The sequence below is a fragment of the Scheffersomyces coipomensis genome (assembly GCF_036884675.1).
Source record: "Scheffersomyces coipomensis strain NRRL Y-17651 chromosome Unknown DFJ63scaffold_6, whole genome shotgun sequence".
Lineage (NCBI taxonomy): Eukaryota > Fungi > Ascomycota > Pichiomycetes > Serinales > Debaryomycetaceae > Scheffersomyces > Scheffersomyces coipomensis.
In genome coordinates, this window is record NW_027042897.1 from 601,625 (window position 1) to 615,090 (window position 13,466).

General features: G+C 32.7%; 5 protein-coding genes across 5 annotated transcripts; 4 read left to right on the forward strand and 1 right to left on the reverse strand. All coding sequences in view use genetic code 12, as the record gives it.

Moving 5' to 3' along the window:
- Positions 1–848: 848 nt before the first annotated feature.
- On the forward strand, positions 849–2,576 carry DFJ63DRAFT_323465 (uncharacterized protein; the record flags this gene model as incomplete). Its single annotated transcript, XM_064907517.1, has 1 exon — positions 849–2,576. The coding sequence occupies one exon, from the start codon at positions 849–851 to the stop codon at positions 2,574–2,576; it is 1,728 nt and encodes a 575-aa protein (XP_064760460.1).
- Positions 2,577–2,942: 366 nt separating this feature from the next.
- On the forward strand, positions 2,943–4,968 carry DFJ63DRAFT_216337 (MDR family MFS transporter). Its single transcript, XM_064904111.1, has one exon. The coding sequence runs from the start codon at positions 3,063–3,065 to the stop codon at positions 4,842–4,844; it is 1,782 nt and encodes a 593-aa protein (XP_064760461.1). The 5' UTR covers positions 2,943–3,062; the 3' UTR covers positions 4,845–4,968.
- On the forward strand, positions 4,969–8,454 carry DFJ63DRAFT_216351 (m-AAA protease subunit). Its single transcript, XM_064904112.1, has one exon. It carries the CDS (start codon positions 5,092–5,094, stop codon positions 8,038–8,040), a length of 2,949 nt encoding a protein of 982 aa, XP_064760462.1. The 5' UTR covers positions 4,969–5,091; the 3' UTR covers positions 8,041–8,454.
- On the forward strand, positions 8,171–9,728 carry NPL6 (Npl6p). Its single transcript, XM_064907193.1, has one exon. It carries the CDS (start codon positions 8,311–8,313, stop codon positions 9,697–9,699), a length of 1,389 nt encoding a protein of 462 aa, XP_064760463.1. The 5' UTR covers positions 8,171–8,310; the 3' UTR covers positions 9,700–9,728.
- FGR15 (Fgr15p) lies at positions 9,729–11,704 on the reverse strand. The gene has a single exon (XM_064907194.1). It carries the CDS (start codon positions 11,467–11,469, stop codon positions 9,910–9,912), a length of 1,560 nt encoding a protein of 519 aa, XP_064760464.1. The 5' UTR covers positions 11,470–11,704; the 3' UTR covers positions 9,729–9,909.
- Between the last annotated feature and the right edge of the window lie 1,762 nt (positions 11,705–13,466).

Consider the following 13,466-nt stretch of genomic DNA (forward strand, 5'->3'; position numbering starts at 1 on the left):
CCATTTTTTTTAGCAGGCAATTGGACAAAATGTCGAGAGAAATAAAAAAAATGTCATGTTTTTTTGGGGAGTTCTGGTTTTCTTGACTTAATTTGGACAATAATTTATCCTGAGTTACATACAGGAACAGACAATTTTAATTAACTATTCCAGACACGGAAAAATTTCTTTTTTTTTTTTTTTTTTTTTTTTGGCGTTTTAGTTTATAGCTACCGTTAGCGATAAAAAAGAAATAGTTACCATATTAAGTAGTTTGATTCATTAGCGGTGTTGGTTCCTAATTCTTTCATCTTATTTGATAAGATTATGGAATTGATTGGATGAAATGATTTTGATTTATTTCATCATTTGCTTTCAGTCTCTTGGATATATAACCTCGTGTGTTGATATCGACAATGAATGATTAAAATCTAACTAATCTAACATTGCTGTAACGGTTAAACTCTTACTGGTCTCTAATTTACTGATCTCTCAGTGGGTCTGTCGCTGTTTTTCTTAACCTGTTTCGCTGAGACCTCAGAATTTTGATTTTTCTTATCAGTAGCGGCAACAAACTGTAAAAATAAAAATAAAAAAGATTATTGATGCATTTTGTGACCATTTGATTTAGATTTCTTTTTTGTAAAATTACTTTAAAATTACTATAATCAATAGATAATAGATAATAGATAATAATCGATAATAATATTAATTATACCATTGTAGATGATTTTGTTTAGTGAAATATTTTTACTTTTTTATTTAAACACCTCTTGATCTTCTTAAATTTATATTTTTCACTTTTCTATATTTCTACTTTATATCAATCCAACAACCCTTTATCCATATAACTACTTAAGTCTCACAATATGTCAAACGATTCAGATAAAGGTAGTACTGGTAAAGTTGAAGTTCATCCTGTAACTAGTGTTGCATATGGTGAAATTCAAGATTTTATTTCAAACACTCAACAACATAATCAACATCATAATTTAGATTCTCTTGCTTTAACTGATGAAAAAAAGGCTCATAGATTATTAGAAGTTGCTAAAGCAAATTTAGAATTAGCTCAAGAAACTGGTTATACTCCTGAATTAAAAAGAAATTTTGGAGTTCTTTCATTATTAGGTGTTGGGTTTGGATTAACTAATTCATGGTTTGGTATTTCTGCTTCTTTAATTACTTCTATTAGTAGTGGGGGTCCAATGATGGTGGTTTATGGTATTATCATTGTTGCTTTTATTTCCATGTTTATTGCTATTACATTATCTGAATTAGTTAGTTCAATGCCAAATGCTGGTGGTCAATATTATTGGACTATGAAATTAGCTCCAAAAAAATATGCTCCTTTTGCTTCTTATATGTGTGGTGCTTTTGCTTGGGCTGGATCTGTTTTCACTTCTGCTTCAGTTACTCTTTCTATTGCTTCTTCAGTTGTGGGTATGTATATGTTATATCATCCTGAAGAAGAAGTTAAAACTTGGCAAGTGTTTGTAGCTTATGAAATTGCTAATGTTTTATTAGTATTTTTTAATATCTGGGAAAGACCATTACCTGCTATTTCTCAAACTTCATTATATGTTTCATTAGCATCATTTTTCATTATTACCGTGGTTGTATTAGCTAAATCCCTGGGTGATTTCCAATCGGCGCATTTTGTATTTGTTGAATTCACCAATGGTACTGGTTGGTCATCAAGTGGTATTGCTTTTATTGTCGGTTTAATTAATCCAAATTGGTCATTCTCATGTTTAGATGCTGCTACTCATTTAGCTGAAGAATTATTAGAACCAAGAAAACAAATTCCAATTGCTATTATCGGTACTGTTATCATTGGTTTCATTACTTCTTTCACTTATTCTATTGCTATTTTCTTTTCCATTAAAGATTTAGATAGTCTTTATGTTTCCAACACTGGTGTTCCGATCATGGATATTTTCCATCAAGTTTGTGGTTCAAAAGCAGGTGCCATCGGTTTAGAATTATTAATCTTGTTAACTGCCATTGGATGTAATATTGCTTCTCATACATGGCAAGCAAGATTATGTTGGTCATTTGCTAGAGATAATGGGTTACCAGGTTCAAAATATTGGTCTCAAATTAATACTAGAACTGGTCAACCAGTCAATGCTCATATTATGTCATGTGCTTGGTGTGCTGTTATTGGATGTATTTATATGGGTTCAAGTACTGCTTATAATGCCATGGTTATTGGATGTATTATCTTTTTATTAATGTCTTATGCTGTTCCAGTTACATTTTTATTAATTAAAGGTAGAGATAACATTCCTCATGGTCCTTTCTGGTTAGGTAAACTTGGTTTAGTATCAAATTATGTTACTTTATTCTGGGCTATTTTCACCACTATTTTCTATAGTTTCCCACCTGTTATGCCTGTAACTGCTGGTAATATGAATTATGTATCAGCTGTGGTTGGTGTTTTCGGTGTTTACTGTGTTATCTATTGGTTTGCCAGAGGTAAATATAAGTTTACTACCATTGATGAAAGAGAAGGTCAAATTGATGAATTAACTCATCAATTATCTAATCAATTATCCGAATTAGAAGTTATCTTATCCCATAAAAGGGAAGCTTAAATGTCTGAATTAAGTCATTTGGTATTATTCAGTCACTCTCTATCCTATCTATTCAATTCTTGTTCTTACTTTCCCTTTCGTTCCATTCAATTAGTATTGTAAAGTTTTATCTAACTATTCATTTACTTCTTTGTTTTTACATTTACATTAATATTATTCTTCTGAGAAGTTTACGTTTAAAGTGTTTTTATCGATCTTATCGTCTTTCCGTTTAGTCATAGATTAGAAATATATATAAATAGTATCGTTTTAAAAAGATTTAATTGAGGTACAGTAGCCCCTTTTTTAAACCTCCTCCTCCACAAGATGCATAATTCGGACCTTGTCAGAAAAAAAGGAGACATTGTCACTTTTTTTTTTTTGCAGTATTCAAATTTTGCATATGACTTTAAAAGTATCATCAACTTTTTGTCATTAAGGAATTTATTTCACTTTAATTATAGATCCTTTCTCTTTTGTTGGAAATCGTAATTATTAATTCATACCATGAATACCCATTCTATAGACGAATTCGTGTTCAATACATCAGTACGGGAAACCACTACTGAGAAAGTCTCTGTTCCCCACAAAGAACTCTCCAAGGATAGCGATGATGACGATGAAAAAAGAACGCCTCTAAATATCACTACTAAGAAATACTATGAAAGCAATGCTGGAGATGGAACTATCGCTACTGATCATCATTTACAAGGTACTCAACTATGGTTAACTCTAGCCTCATGTTTCATAACTTTATTTGTTTCAGCCTTAGATCAAACTATCGTGGTAACTATTTTCAGTACAGTTGGTAATGAATTCAACGCATTTGATAGAATTGATTGGTTAACTTCAGGTTATTTATTACCCATGTGTGTATTAAGTCCAACCTATGGGAAAATCTCCATTGCATTTGGAAGGAAATCAACTCTTATAGCTGGTATTTCCGTGTTTGAAATTGGTTCAATTATATCAGCTCTTGCTACTAGTATGGATATGTTAATTGCCGGAAGAGTGGTACAAGGATTAGGAGCTGGTTGTATAGCTACACTTATTTCAATTATTGTTACTGAATCAGTTCCCATTTCATACCGAAGTTATTCATTAAGTATGTTGGCTATTGCTTATGCCTTCGCCAGTGTGGCAGGTCCATTCATTGGTGGAGCATTTACAACTCATGTAACTTGGAGATGGAATTTTTATTTAAATTTACCTACTGGAGGCATATCACTTTTGATTTTAATTTTCAGTTATCATCCACCAAAAATAAGAGGAAGATTCATTGATAATGTGAAAAAGATTGACTATTTGGGAAATATACTCTTAATATTAGGATTGGTTCTTTTCCTTTTGGGGTTAACGTTTGGAGGATCACTGTTTGCGTGGTTTTCAGCTCCCGTTTTGATATGTCTTATCTTTGGAGTGTTCTTTATCGTGGCATTTGCATTTGAAAACTTTTTTGTTTCAAAATCTCCTATATTTTATAAAGAATTCTTTCAAATTCCTCAAATTTTATTTTCTGGTTTAAGTGGATTTTTCAATTATGCATTCTTTCTTGGAAATATTACGTATTTAACCGTATATTTCCAAATCATACTTAATCATTCTGCATTTCAATCAGGTATTGATTTGTTACCTTTGATTATTAGTGTAACTATTGCAGCTTTTATAAATGGAGTCTTAATCAAAAAGACAAGATTTGTTAAGCCTTACTATATATTGTCTGGAGTGTTTGGAGCCATCGGAGGAGGATTGTTATTAATGTTGGGACGTGAAACTCCTTTCCACAAACGTATGGGATACTTGATTGCCATGGGTTGCTCTGTTGGACTTCAAATTCAAAGTACAATTATCTCATGTCAATTGAAAGCACCCAATGATTTAACTGGCTCATTGATCTTAGTGACTACTTGGGCTAATTTCTCCCGGTTCTTAGGAGGTACGATGGGAATTATTCTTGCAACTGTCATATTCCAAGCTTCTAGTACATCATCAATTACGAAAATCATTGAAGCATTACCTTATGAGACTAAAAAGCAATTTGCAAATATATCAGCTCAAGCATTTTTAAGTTCACCTAAAGAGATTCAAAAATTACCCGTAGATGTACAACAACAAATCTTCGATAAATTAATGGAAGCCATTCACAATACGTTTATATTTGGATTAGCTAGTGCTTCAACTGGTCTTGTTTGTTCAATCTTTGCTACCAATAAGAGAATCCCAAAAGATGAAGATATCCTTCATAAGGGAGATGAAACTGAAGCTTTAGTACCATCTTCAGAAGCATAGTTTCTCTCTTTATTTATGACAATTTTAACGATATTATTTCTATGTATTTATCACTGTAGAATTTGCAACTCTTCATTTCCCTTCTTTGAGTTTATATATTCCCGCACGTGACCATTTTATTTCCTGGTTTGGAAGGCAAACTGACCTCAAGTGAAAAAAAAAAGTTCATGAAAGAACTCCATGTATGGTCCAGGGTATATTCAAGAAGTCATACAATAATAGTTATCCACAAGTATAATTCAACTCAATGAGTATACGGATTAGTAGGAGGCCAATAGGTCTTCAGACTTTACGTCAAAGTTTTAAACAAAAAATCCCATCATCAATAGGTTTCATAAGGTCATTACAACAAAGTTCTCGAGCTTTAAAAGAAGGTCCAGACTATAAGAAGCTTAATAATGAATTCAAAAAACTTCAAGAATTAAAGGAAAGTTATAAGAATGCTAATGGCTTGCTTGCTAAGCTTCAGATCAGAAGTCAGATTGTTGATCAAGAAATGAAATTACAAAGTGATCAACTTTCTCTTTTGAAAGATGATGTAAGTCATCCAACTTTAAAACTTACTTTTGATGCCACTAATATTGAAAAGATTGAAGAATACAAGATATGGTCAGAGTTCATGCTTGGGTCATTCTTGGCTGAATGTAAGAAATACGAACTTAAAAAGTATGGTAATCCTGATGAAATCATTGAAAATATCATAAATACATTTAAAGAAGAATATTCTCAAGTAACAGCTCCAACTAAAGATGATGTGCTTTACTTTTTCAAATTATATTACTGTTTACTGAATAATATCATTTATCTTGATGAATTGAAGATTGATAATGATCAAGTATCCCAATTATTAAATTTTTATACTGATTTAGATCCAAGTTCAGAAAGAGATACTAATATTGAAACTGTGTCTAAGAAATTCGATATTTCCCAACAAGTGGCTCAGGAATGGTTTGAAATCTTTGATATCTTCGCTACAGTTCCATTTGCTAGTGTAGGTGAAAAATTCAATAATGCATTATGTCCTAAAGAATATTCCAGTTTTGTGGAGTTACAAGATACTATGACTGATTTACGTGAAAAATTTAAAGATCTTTATACCAGTAAACCAAAATCAGGTAGTACTGATACTGGATTTGGTGATTTCATGTTTAATACTACCTCAAATGAAAAGAAATCCAATAACTCGAATAAGAAATCCAACAATACTGACAAGAAGAAAGATAAAAAAGATGACGATAAAGCCACTCTTGATTTCACCATCAACCTTAATAGTCCAAATATGAGATATTTCCAAACTGGTATGTTATTTGGTTTACTTTCCTATATTCTTTATAGTGTAAATCAAGAAGATGATGGTGAAGTTAGTTTCCAACAATTTACCGCTGATTATTTAAGTAAAAATTTGGTTGATAGACTTGTGGTCGTTAATGGTCGTACTGCTTATATTGAACTTAATCAAAACGGTAAAGCTCAATATGGTCAACAACATAGATTATATTTCAACATTGGATCCATGGAAGCCTTTGAAAGAAGTTTAAAGGAAGCTCAAGATCAATATAATGTGGCTGATTCAATGAGACTTCCAGTTATTTATGCTAATGAAGGAAGCACCGGAAAGATGATTATCAATTTCCTTCCAACTGTTCTTTTCCTTGGTGCTATATATTATATGACTAGAAAAGCCACCATGGGTGGATTAGGTGGTCCAATGGGATTTGGAAAATCAACTGCTAAGAAATTTAATCAAGAAACTGATGTTAAAATTAGATTTAAAGATGTGGCTGGTATGTCTGAAGCCAAAGAAGAAGTTATGGAATTTGTTAAATTTTTACAAAACCCTGAAAAATATGAAAAACTTGGTGCTAAAATCCCAAGAGGTGCTATTCTTTCAGGTCCACCAGGTACAGGTAAAACTTTAATTGCCAAAGCTACTGCTGGTGAAGCCGGTGTTCCTTTCTATTCTGTTTCCGGTTCTGAATTCGTCGAAATGTTCGTTGGGGTAGGTGCTTCAAGAGTTCGTGATTTATTTAAAACTGCTCGTGAAAATGCTCCTTCTATTGTTTTCGTCGATGAAATTGATGCTATTGGTAAACAACGTTCAAAGGGTAATGCCAGTGGTGCAAATGATGAACGTGAAACTACTTTAAATCAATTATTAGTTGAAATGGATGGGTTTGATACTTCTGACCATGTCGTCGTCTTGGCCGGTACAAATAGAGCTGATATTTTGGATAGAGCTTTAATGAGACCAGGTAGATTCGATAGACATATCACTATTGATAATCCTGAATTACTGGGCCGTAAAGAAATTTTCGAAGTTCATTTAAGAAAAATCACTTTAGCTGAAGATATTGATAGTGATTTACTGGGACGTTTGGCTGCTTTAACTCCTGGATTCTCTGGTGCTGATATTGCTAATGTTTGTAATGAAGCTGCTTTAATCGGTGCTAGATTTAATGCTAAGGCTGTTACTTTAAGACATTTTGAATTAGCGATCGAAAGAGTGATTGGAGGCATTGAAAAGAAATCCAAGCTTTTAAATCCAGAAGAACAAAGAATTGTGGCTTATCATGAAGCTGGTCATGCTATTTGTGGTTGGTATTTAAGATATGCTCATCCATTATTGAAAGTTTCAATCATTCCAAGAGGTCAAGGTGCATTAGGATATGCTCAATACTTACCACCTGATCAATATTTAATGAATACATTCCAATTGTACGATAGAATGATTATGACTCTTGGTGGTAGAGTTTCAGAAGAACTTCATTTTTCTTCAGTTACTAGTGGAGCTCATGATGATTTTAAGAAGGTTACTAATATTGCTCAATCTATGGTATTAAGATTTGGTATGTCTAAGGCTATTGGTATGGTTAATTATGCTGATACTCAATCTCAAGATAATTTAACTAAACCTTTCAGTGATGAAACCAATAGAACTATTGATCAAGAAGTGCAAAGAATCGTTAGTGAATGTTATGAGAAATGTAAGACTTTATTAAAAGAACGTTCTCATGAAGTTGAATTAGTTGCTGAAGAATTATTAAAGAAAGAATTCATTACTAGAGAAGATATGATTAGATTATTAGGTAAAAGACCATTCCCAGAAACCAATGATGCATTCGATAAGTATCTTGATGGTAAAGATGCTTTCAAGAATGAAAAGCCTTCTGAAGAGAAAAAAGATGATGAATTATAAATGAAATATGGTATTATATATAATTAAAAACAAAAACATTAAATAACCCTCCATTCTTGTACATATAGATATATAAATGATAAAATTTATAATATAAAAATACATATATAAATAAATTAAAAACTAGACGCTACCATTTTGAGTTTGTACACGACTTGTGGTGAAAAAACCATAAACAGAGAACGCGAACAGTTTAATAAAATTCAAAATTCAATTCAGATGTAAATATATGTTAGAAATAGCTAAACTACAAGTCAATATCAATTAACCATGAGTAGATCAAGATCAAGGCGAGGAGTAGACTCGGTATCATCAGAAGATTCAGCAAGACCACAACGAAGTTCCAGAGCTCGTAGGCAGAATTTGGCAGGCTTAGATATTGATCCAGATGATGATGAAGATTTCGATGTATCGAATGTGAAAGATGAAAACAATGAAGAAGATGATGACGAAATACCAGAAGATGATGATGCTGAAGAAGTAGTTAGAAAGAGAGGAAGAAAAAGAAAGGCACAAGTTGATGATGATGCTGATGCGGAGGAAGAAAATGGTGAAGATGCAGATGATAAAGAAGAAGGAGGAGAAGGAGAAAATGATGAAGATAATGGGGAAGAAGAAGATGAAGAGGAAGAGGATGAAGAGGATGAGAATGGTGAAGGCGAAGGCGAAGGCAACACACCAAAGACTGAAGAAGAAAAAAGAGTTCCTAAAAAGAGAGGAAGAAAGAAGTTAAAGATTACTATTTTGGAAGAAGGTGTATTTGATGAAGAAGGAAATCCATTGAATATTGCTAATGATGAAGTTGTTATTGGCCATGAAGATGAAAAAGGTAAAGAAAAGATTGATGAATTGGGTAATTTACAAGGAGGTAGAGAATTCCGTATGAAAACTTTCAAAGTATATGGACAAGGGGATAGATTATATATGATTTCCACCGAACCAGCCAGATTAGTGGGATTTAGAGATTCATACTTATTATTCAAAACTCATAGATCCTTATTTAAAAAAGTATGTGACAATGATGAAAAGATGGATTTGATAGATCGTGGTATAATTCCCAATTCGTATAAAGGTAGATCAGTTAATTTAGTTACTGCCAGATCAATATTTCGTGAATTTGGAGCTAAGATGATAAATGGTGGTAAAAAAGTAATTGACGATTTTTGGGAACAAAGAGCTATCGATAATGGTGACATTCCTGGTGAATATGCTGATCCAAATGAATTTATAAGAACTAATAGATTAACCAATATCCTTGGTGATTCCAATACAAATGGTGGTTCAACTCCCTTAACTGCCACCCCATTAGTCAATTATGAAACTGATCCTGCTTGGATGTATAAAGTTGCATCTCAAACTAGTGAGTTCAATACCAAGATCTTAGAACAAAGAAATCAAGCATTCACAAGAGGAGTTAAAGACATTTTCACTAATTTAACATTTTATCCATCAAGTACACAACCATCTAAATCAAAATCAGAATTTATAGCGGATCTGAAAGATTCTTTAGTATATACTACGAAGATTGTCATAAATGATTTAAGAAAGAAAGTAACAGGTCTTAAGAATGTACCTAAAGAGATTTTTGCTGATATCGAAGATGAAGAAATCAAACAAGCTATATTAGATCAACAAAAGTTTGAAAAAGAAAATTACTAAAATTTCTTACGTATAATATGTATGTGTATCTTATTTAAATAGAAAAAATGTATTATTAAATAAAATTGTAACAAAAGAAAACAGAGATAAGTATATACCAAAAAAAAAGGAATTTGATTATGTAAATATTTTTAGTTTTGTAGATATGTGTAAAAATTGAAGTAAAAAGGGTAAAAAATCATATATATAGGACTTGCCTTGATTTAAATTTTAAGCGGTATTATTAATAAAAGTATATTCAGCTCTCTTTGGAGGTGGAGGTGGTGGAGGTGGTTGTTGATGTTGTGGGGGTGGAGGAGGTTGAGAAGATGTAAGACTTATTTCTTCTTCGTCGTCTTCATCACCTGAATCAATATCACTATCAAGATAACCTGATTCATCACCATCAATCATACCATTCTTCTTCTTCTCCATATGAGCTCTTAATTCAAAATCAACTTTGGTCTTTCTTCTACCAACATGAACAGTTATATCACCTTCTTCAACTACTTCAGCATGTTTCTTAGAATAAGCAACTTCAGCTTTAGCTTCCTTACCAGAAATCTTATGATTGACCCGAATATGTTTAGCTAAAGTATCATGACGAGTGAAAATTCTTGGTCCAACTCCAGGATGTTGTTTAACACAAACATAACATTTGAATAATTTTTTCTTTTTAGAATGAACTGTTTCTTGATGTCTTATTAATTCATATTTTCTGGAGAAACGACGTAAACAAAGTTTATGAGGTTCATCAGCAGAAGGTAATTGACATTCATGTACCACATCAGGATCATAATTTGAAGATTTATTAGATGGTTTATTAACGGTTGTTTTCTTAATTATTCTATGAGCGGCTAATTTAGCATCAACTCTTATTTTCTTCTTTTCCTTTGGAGTTAAACCTGCTAATGATGCAGAAACAAATTTATCATGATCAGCAGTATCAGGATTTAAGGAAAAGAATGAAGTTGTACCGGGAATTCCACTACTTTCTTCTTCATCAACATATGAATCTGAACCAGGAGATTGATTAAGTATACCATTCATTAATGTGCTAGTAGTGGATCTTCTATTCCGTTTATATCTATGAGGTCTTGGTAATGGATCAGGTTGAGATAATTTCTTATATTCATAATAAGAATAATCACGAATGAATTTTTTATAACATTCATTAATATCAAAATGAATCACAGAAAGGAAATGATAAATTACTGGTTTCCAAATTAATAAATTATAAATTTCCCAATAATTCAAACTCATAAGGATATTAGTTAAGAATCGAATAGTTTTAGTTGAAATATCAACATTAGCATGGTTAGTTGAAAGTTTTATAAATATATCGAAATTACCTTCCACCAATAAATAAAGTTTAGAATGAATTGGATCTTGATGATTAACATACTTTGGTAAATAATCCATTAGACTATAGAATTTTTCTCTTAATTCCAATTCCAATTTTGGATCTTCTTCAAATTCATCAGCATATAATAATACGGCAATTTTATGTAAATGAGCCGAATATTCTTCAATATCACCTGGAATCATTGAAGTTAAGATTTGAATTCTGTCAGCAAGAGTTAATGGTATACTTGGTGGTGTTGGTTCTCTCAAACTATATACTTTATTATCAGTAGGACTAGCAGATTTACCTGTATCAATGACACTTATTTCCATACCTGATTGTGAAGCTCTGGTTGAATCTGAATCTGGTTTTGAAACAGATTCTCTTTTAGGAGGTTGTTGTTGAGGTTGAGGTTGTTGTTGTTGTAACTGTGGCAGAAGGTGCATTTGTTGTATACTAGGTGGTGAAGATCCATTAATATGAAATGGTTGCAAATGACCTGGAGGAGGTAATTGATGACGTTGATATAATTCTGGATTATGAGGAACTGGAGGGCTTGATTGTAACTGGGATTGGTGTTGTGATTGAGATTGACTATCGGATGGAGGTTGAGGTTGTGAGGGAGGAATTGGATTATTTAACTGAAGGGGAGAATGTTGTTGTTGTTGTTGTTGAGTTATGGAAGGTAAGTGATGAGGAGAAGGTTGTAATGAGTTAGTGTTGATCGAAGGTAATTGTTGGGGTTGTTGGGGTTGTTGTTGTAGTTGCGGTGCTGGTGGTCGTGATTGTATTTGTGGCTGATCTTGTTGTTGTTGAGGTGGAGGTATATGCATGGGAGGAGGAGGTGGTTGGTTTGGTTGATTGTACGGACGCATTGGATATGGCTGCTGTTGGTTAGGAGGGGGAGGAGGAGGAGGAGGTTGAGGCGGTGATGATGAATTGCCATATGATTCTACTGGGTAGAAATATAATTTTGGTTGTGGATTTGGATTCTCATTCATTTTTGCTGCCAAATGGATACGGTGATTAAAATCACAAGTAATCAATCAAATAAAATGCAAATCAATCCCTGATTGGTCGATATGTATCAAGTTCTAACTATTCCACACCGTTCTATATCGTTCCTAGATAGATTAACCCTGATGAAACCCCACTAAATCGATGATATGGTTTGGTTGTTAAAAAGGGATTTTTTGGTAATCACGAAAAAAGGAAAAAGGAGATGTATAGATAACACACACCTTTTATGAGTAATAGTTGGAATTCAAATGAATTAAAAGCTGGAGTACGTATATCTCTGACTGTGTGATGAGATGTGATGGCAAAGGATAGCAAAAGTAAACGCTAACCTTGATTGGTTATTAATTTGATGTTTATTATATAATATGAATTGGGGTAAATTTAGAAAGTGGTTGTCTTTTTTTGAATTTTCCTGACTGCAATTTTATAAAAAAGTCCAAAAAAAAAAGAAAAAATGCAAATTTGTTAATCTGTACACGACCACCCATTTTTAACCTTTTTTGGGTCGGCGCCAGTTACCCGGATCAAATGTGGTTTAGTTGGAAAGGCAACCAACAGAGAGCACAGAAAAAGTTTTGCAACCAAACATCAGATATATTGTGTATATATAGTATATCAATTTACAAAAAGTGATCAATAAATTGGGGGAATAAATTATGATATGATTAAGAGTATATAATATATATAGGGTTCTATAAACAATAATAATGATATCGTATCATCATCTTTTTTCTTCATTGGGTTTAGAAGGAGGAGGATTGGGGAAATACGGTGGTCTTCTTTCTTCGGTGCGTGGTGATATATACTTTTGACTATGAATACCAAAACTATTCTTACTATCCAATTCATGGATCAGCGGAAGAACTGTACCAGACGTAACACCTGGAATACTTCCTCCTCTGGCAGGTGGAACCCCTAATAATGGTGGATTTGGCTGTTGTTGTTGTTGTTGTGGATATGGTGAAGATCCTGATATTTCAGCTTGTTGTTGTGGTGGTGAAGCTGATGATGCACTGCCAGGAGAAGGATTAAGTATTCTAAATTTTTGGAAAGATTCAGATGGCTTATACATATCTTGAGGAGACTGAGGTTGTGGTTGTGGTTGAGGTTGACTTGAAGAAGAGGCTTGAAATGGAGGAGGAACAGAATAATATTGACCTGATTTACTCTTATCCTTATCATCTGAAATAGAAGGCAATTCAATCACATCCACAATTCGATTCTTTGGTGGTGGACCAGGTATATACTTTGCATTTGAATCTCTAGCACTAAACAGTAAAAATTCAGCATATCCTGATTTTATAGTAAAATCATTATTCAAAAATTTAGGATGAGGTAAAGGCTCCACATTAAATTGACGACTAACAACTTGTTTTGGATCTTCAATAATTTCCACATTATCCTTAGCATAATTAACTGCCAT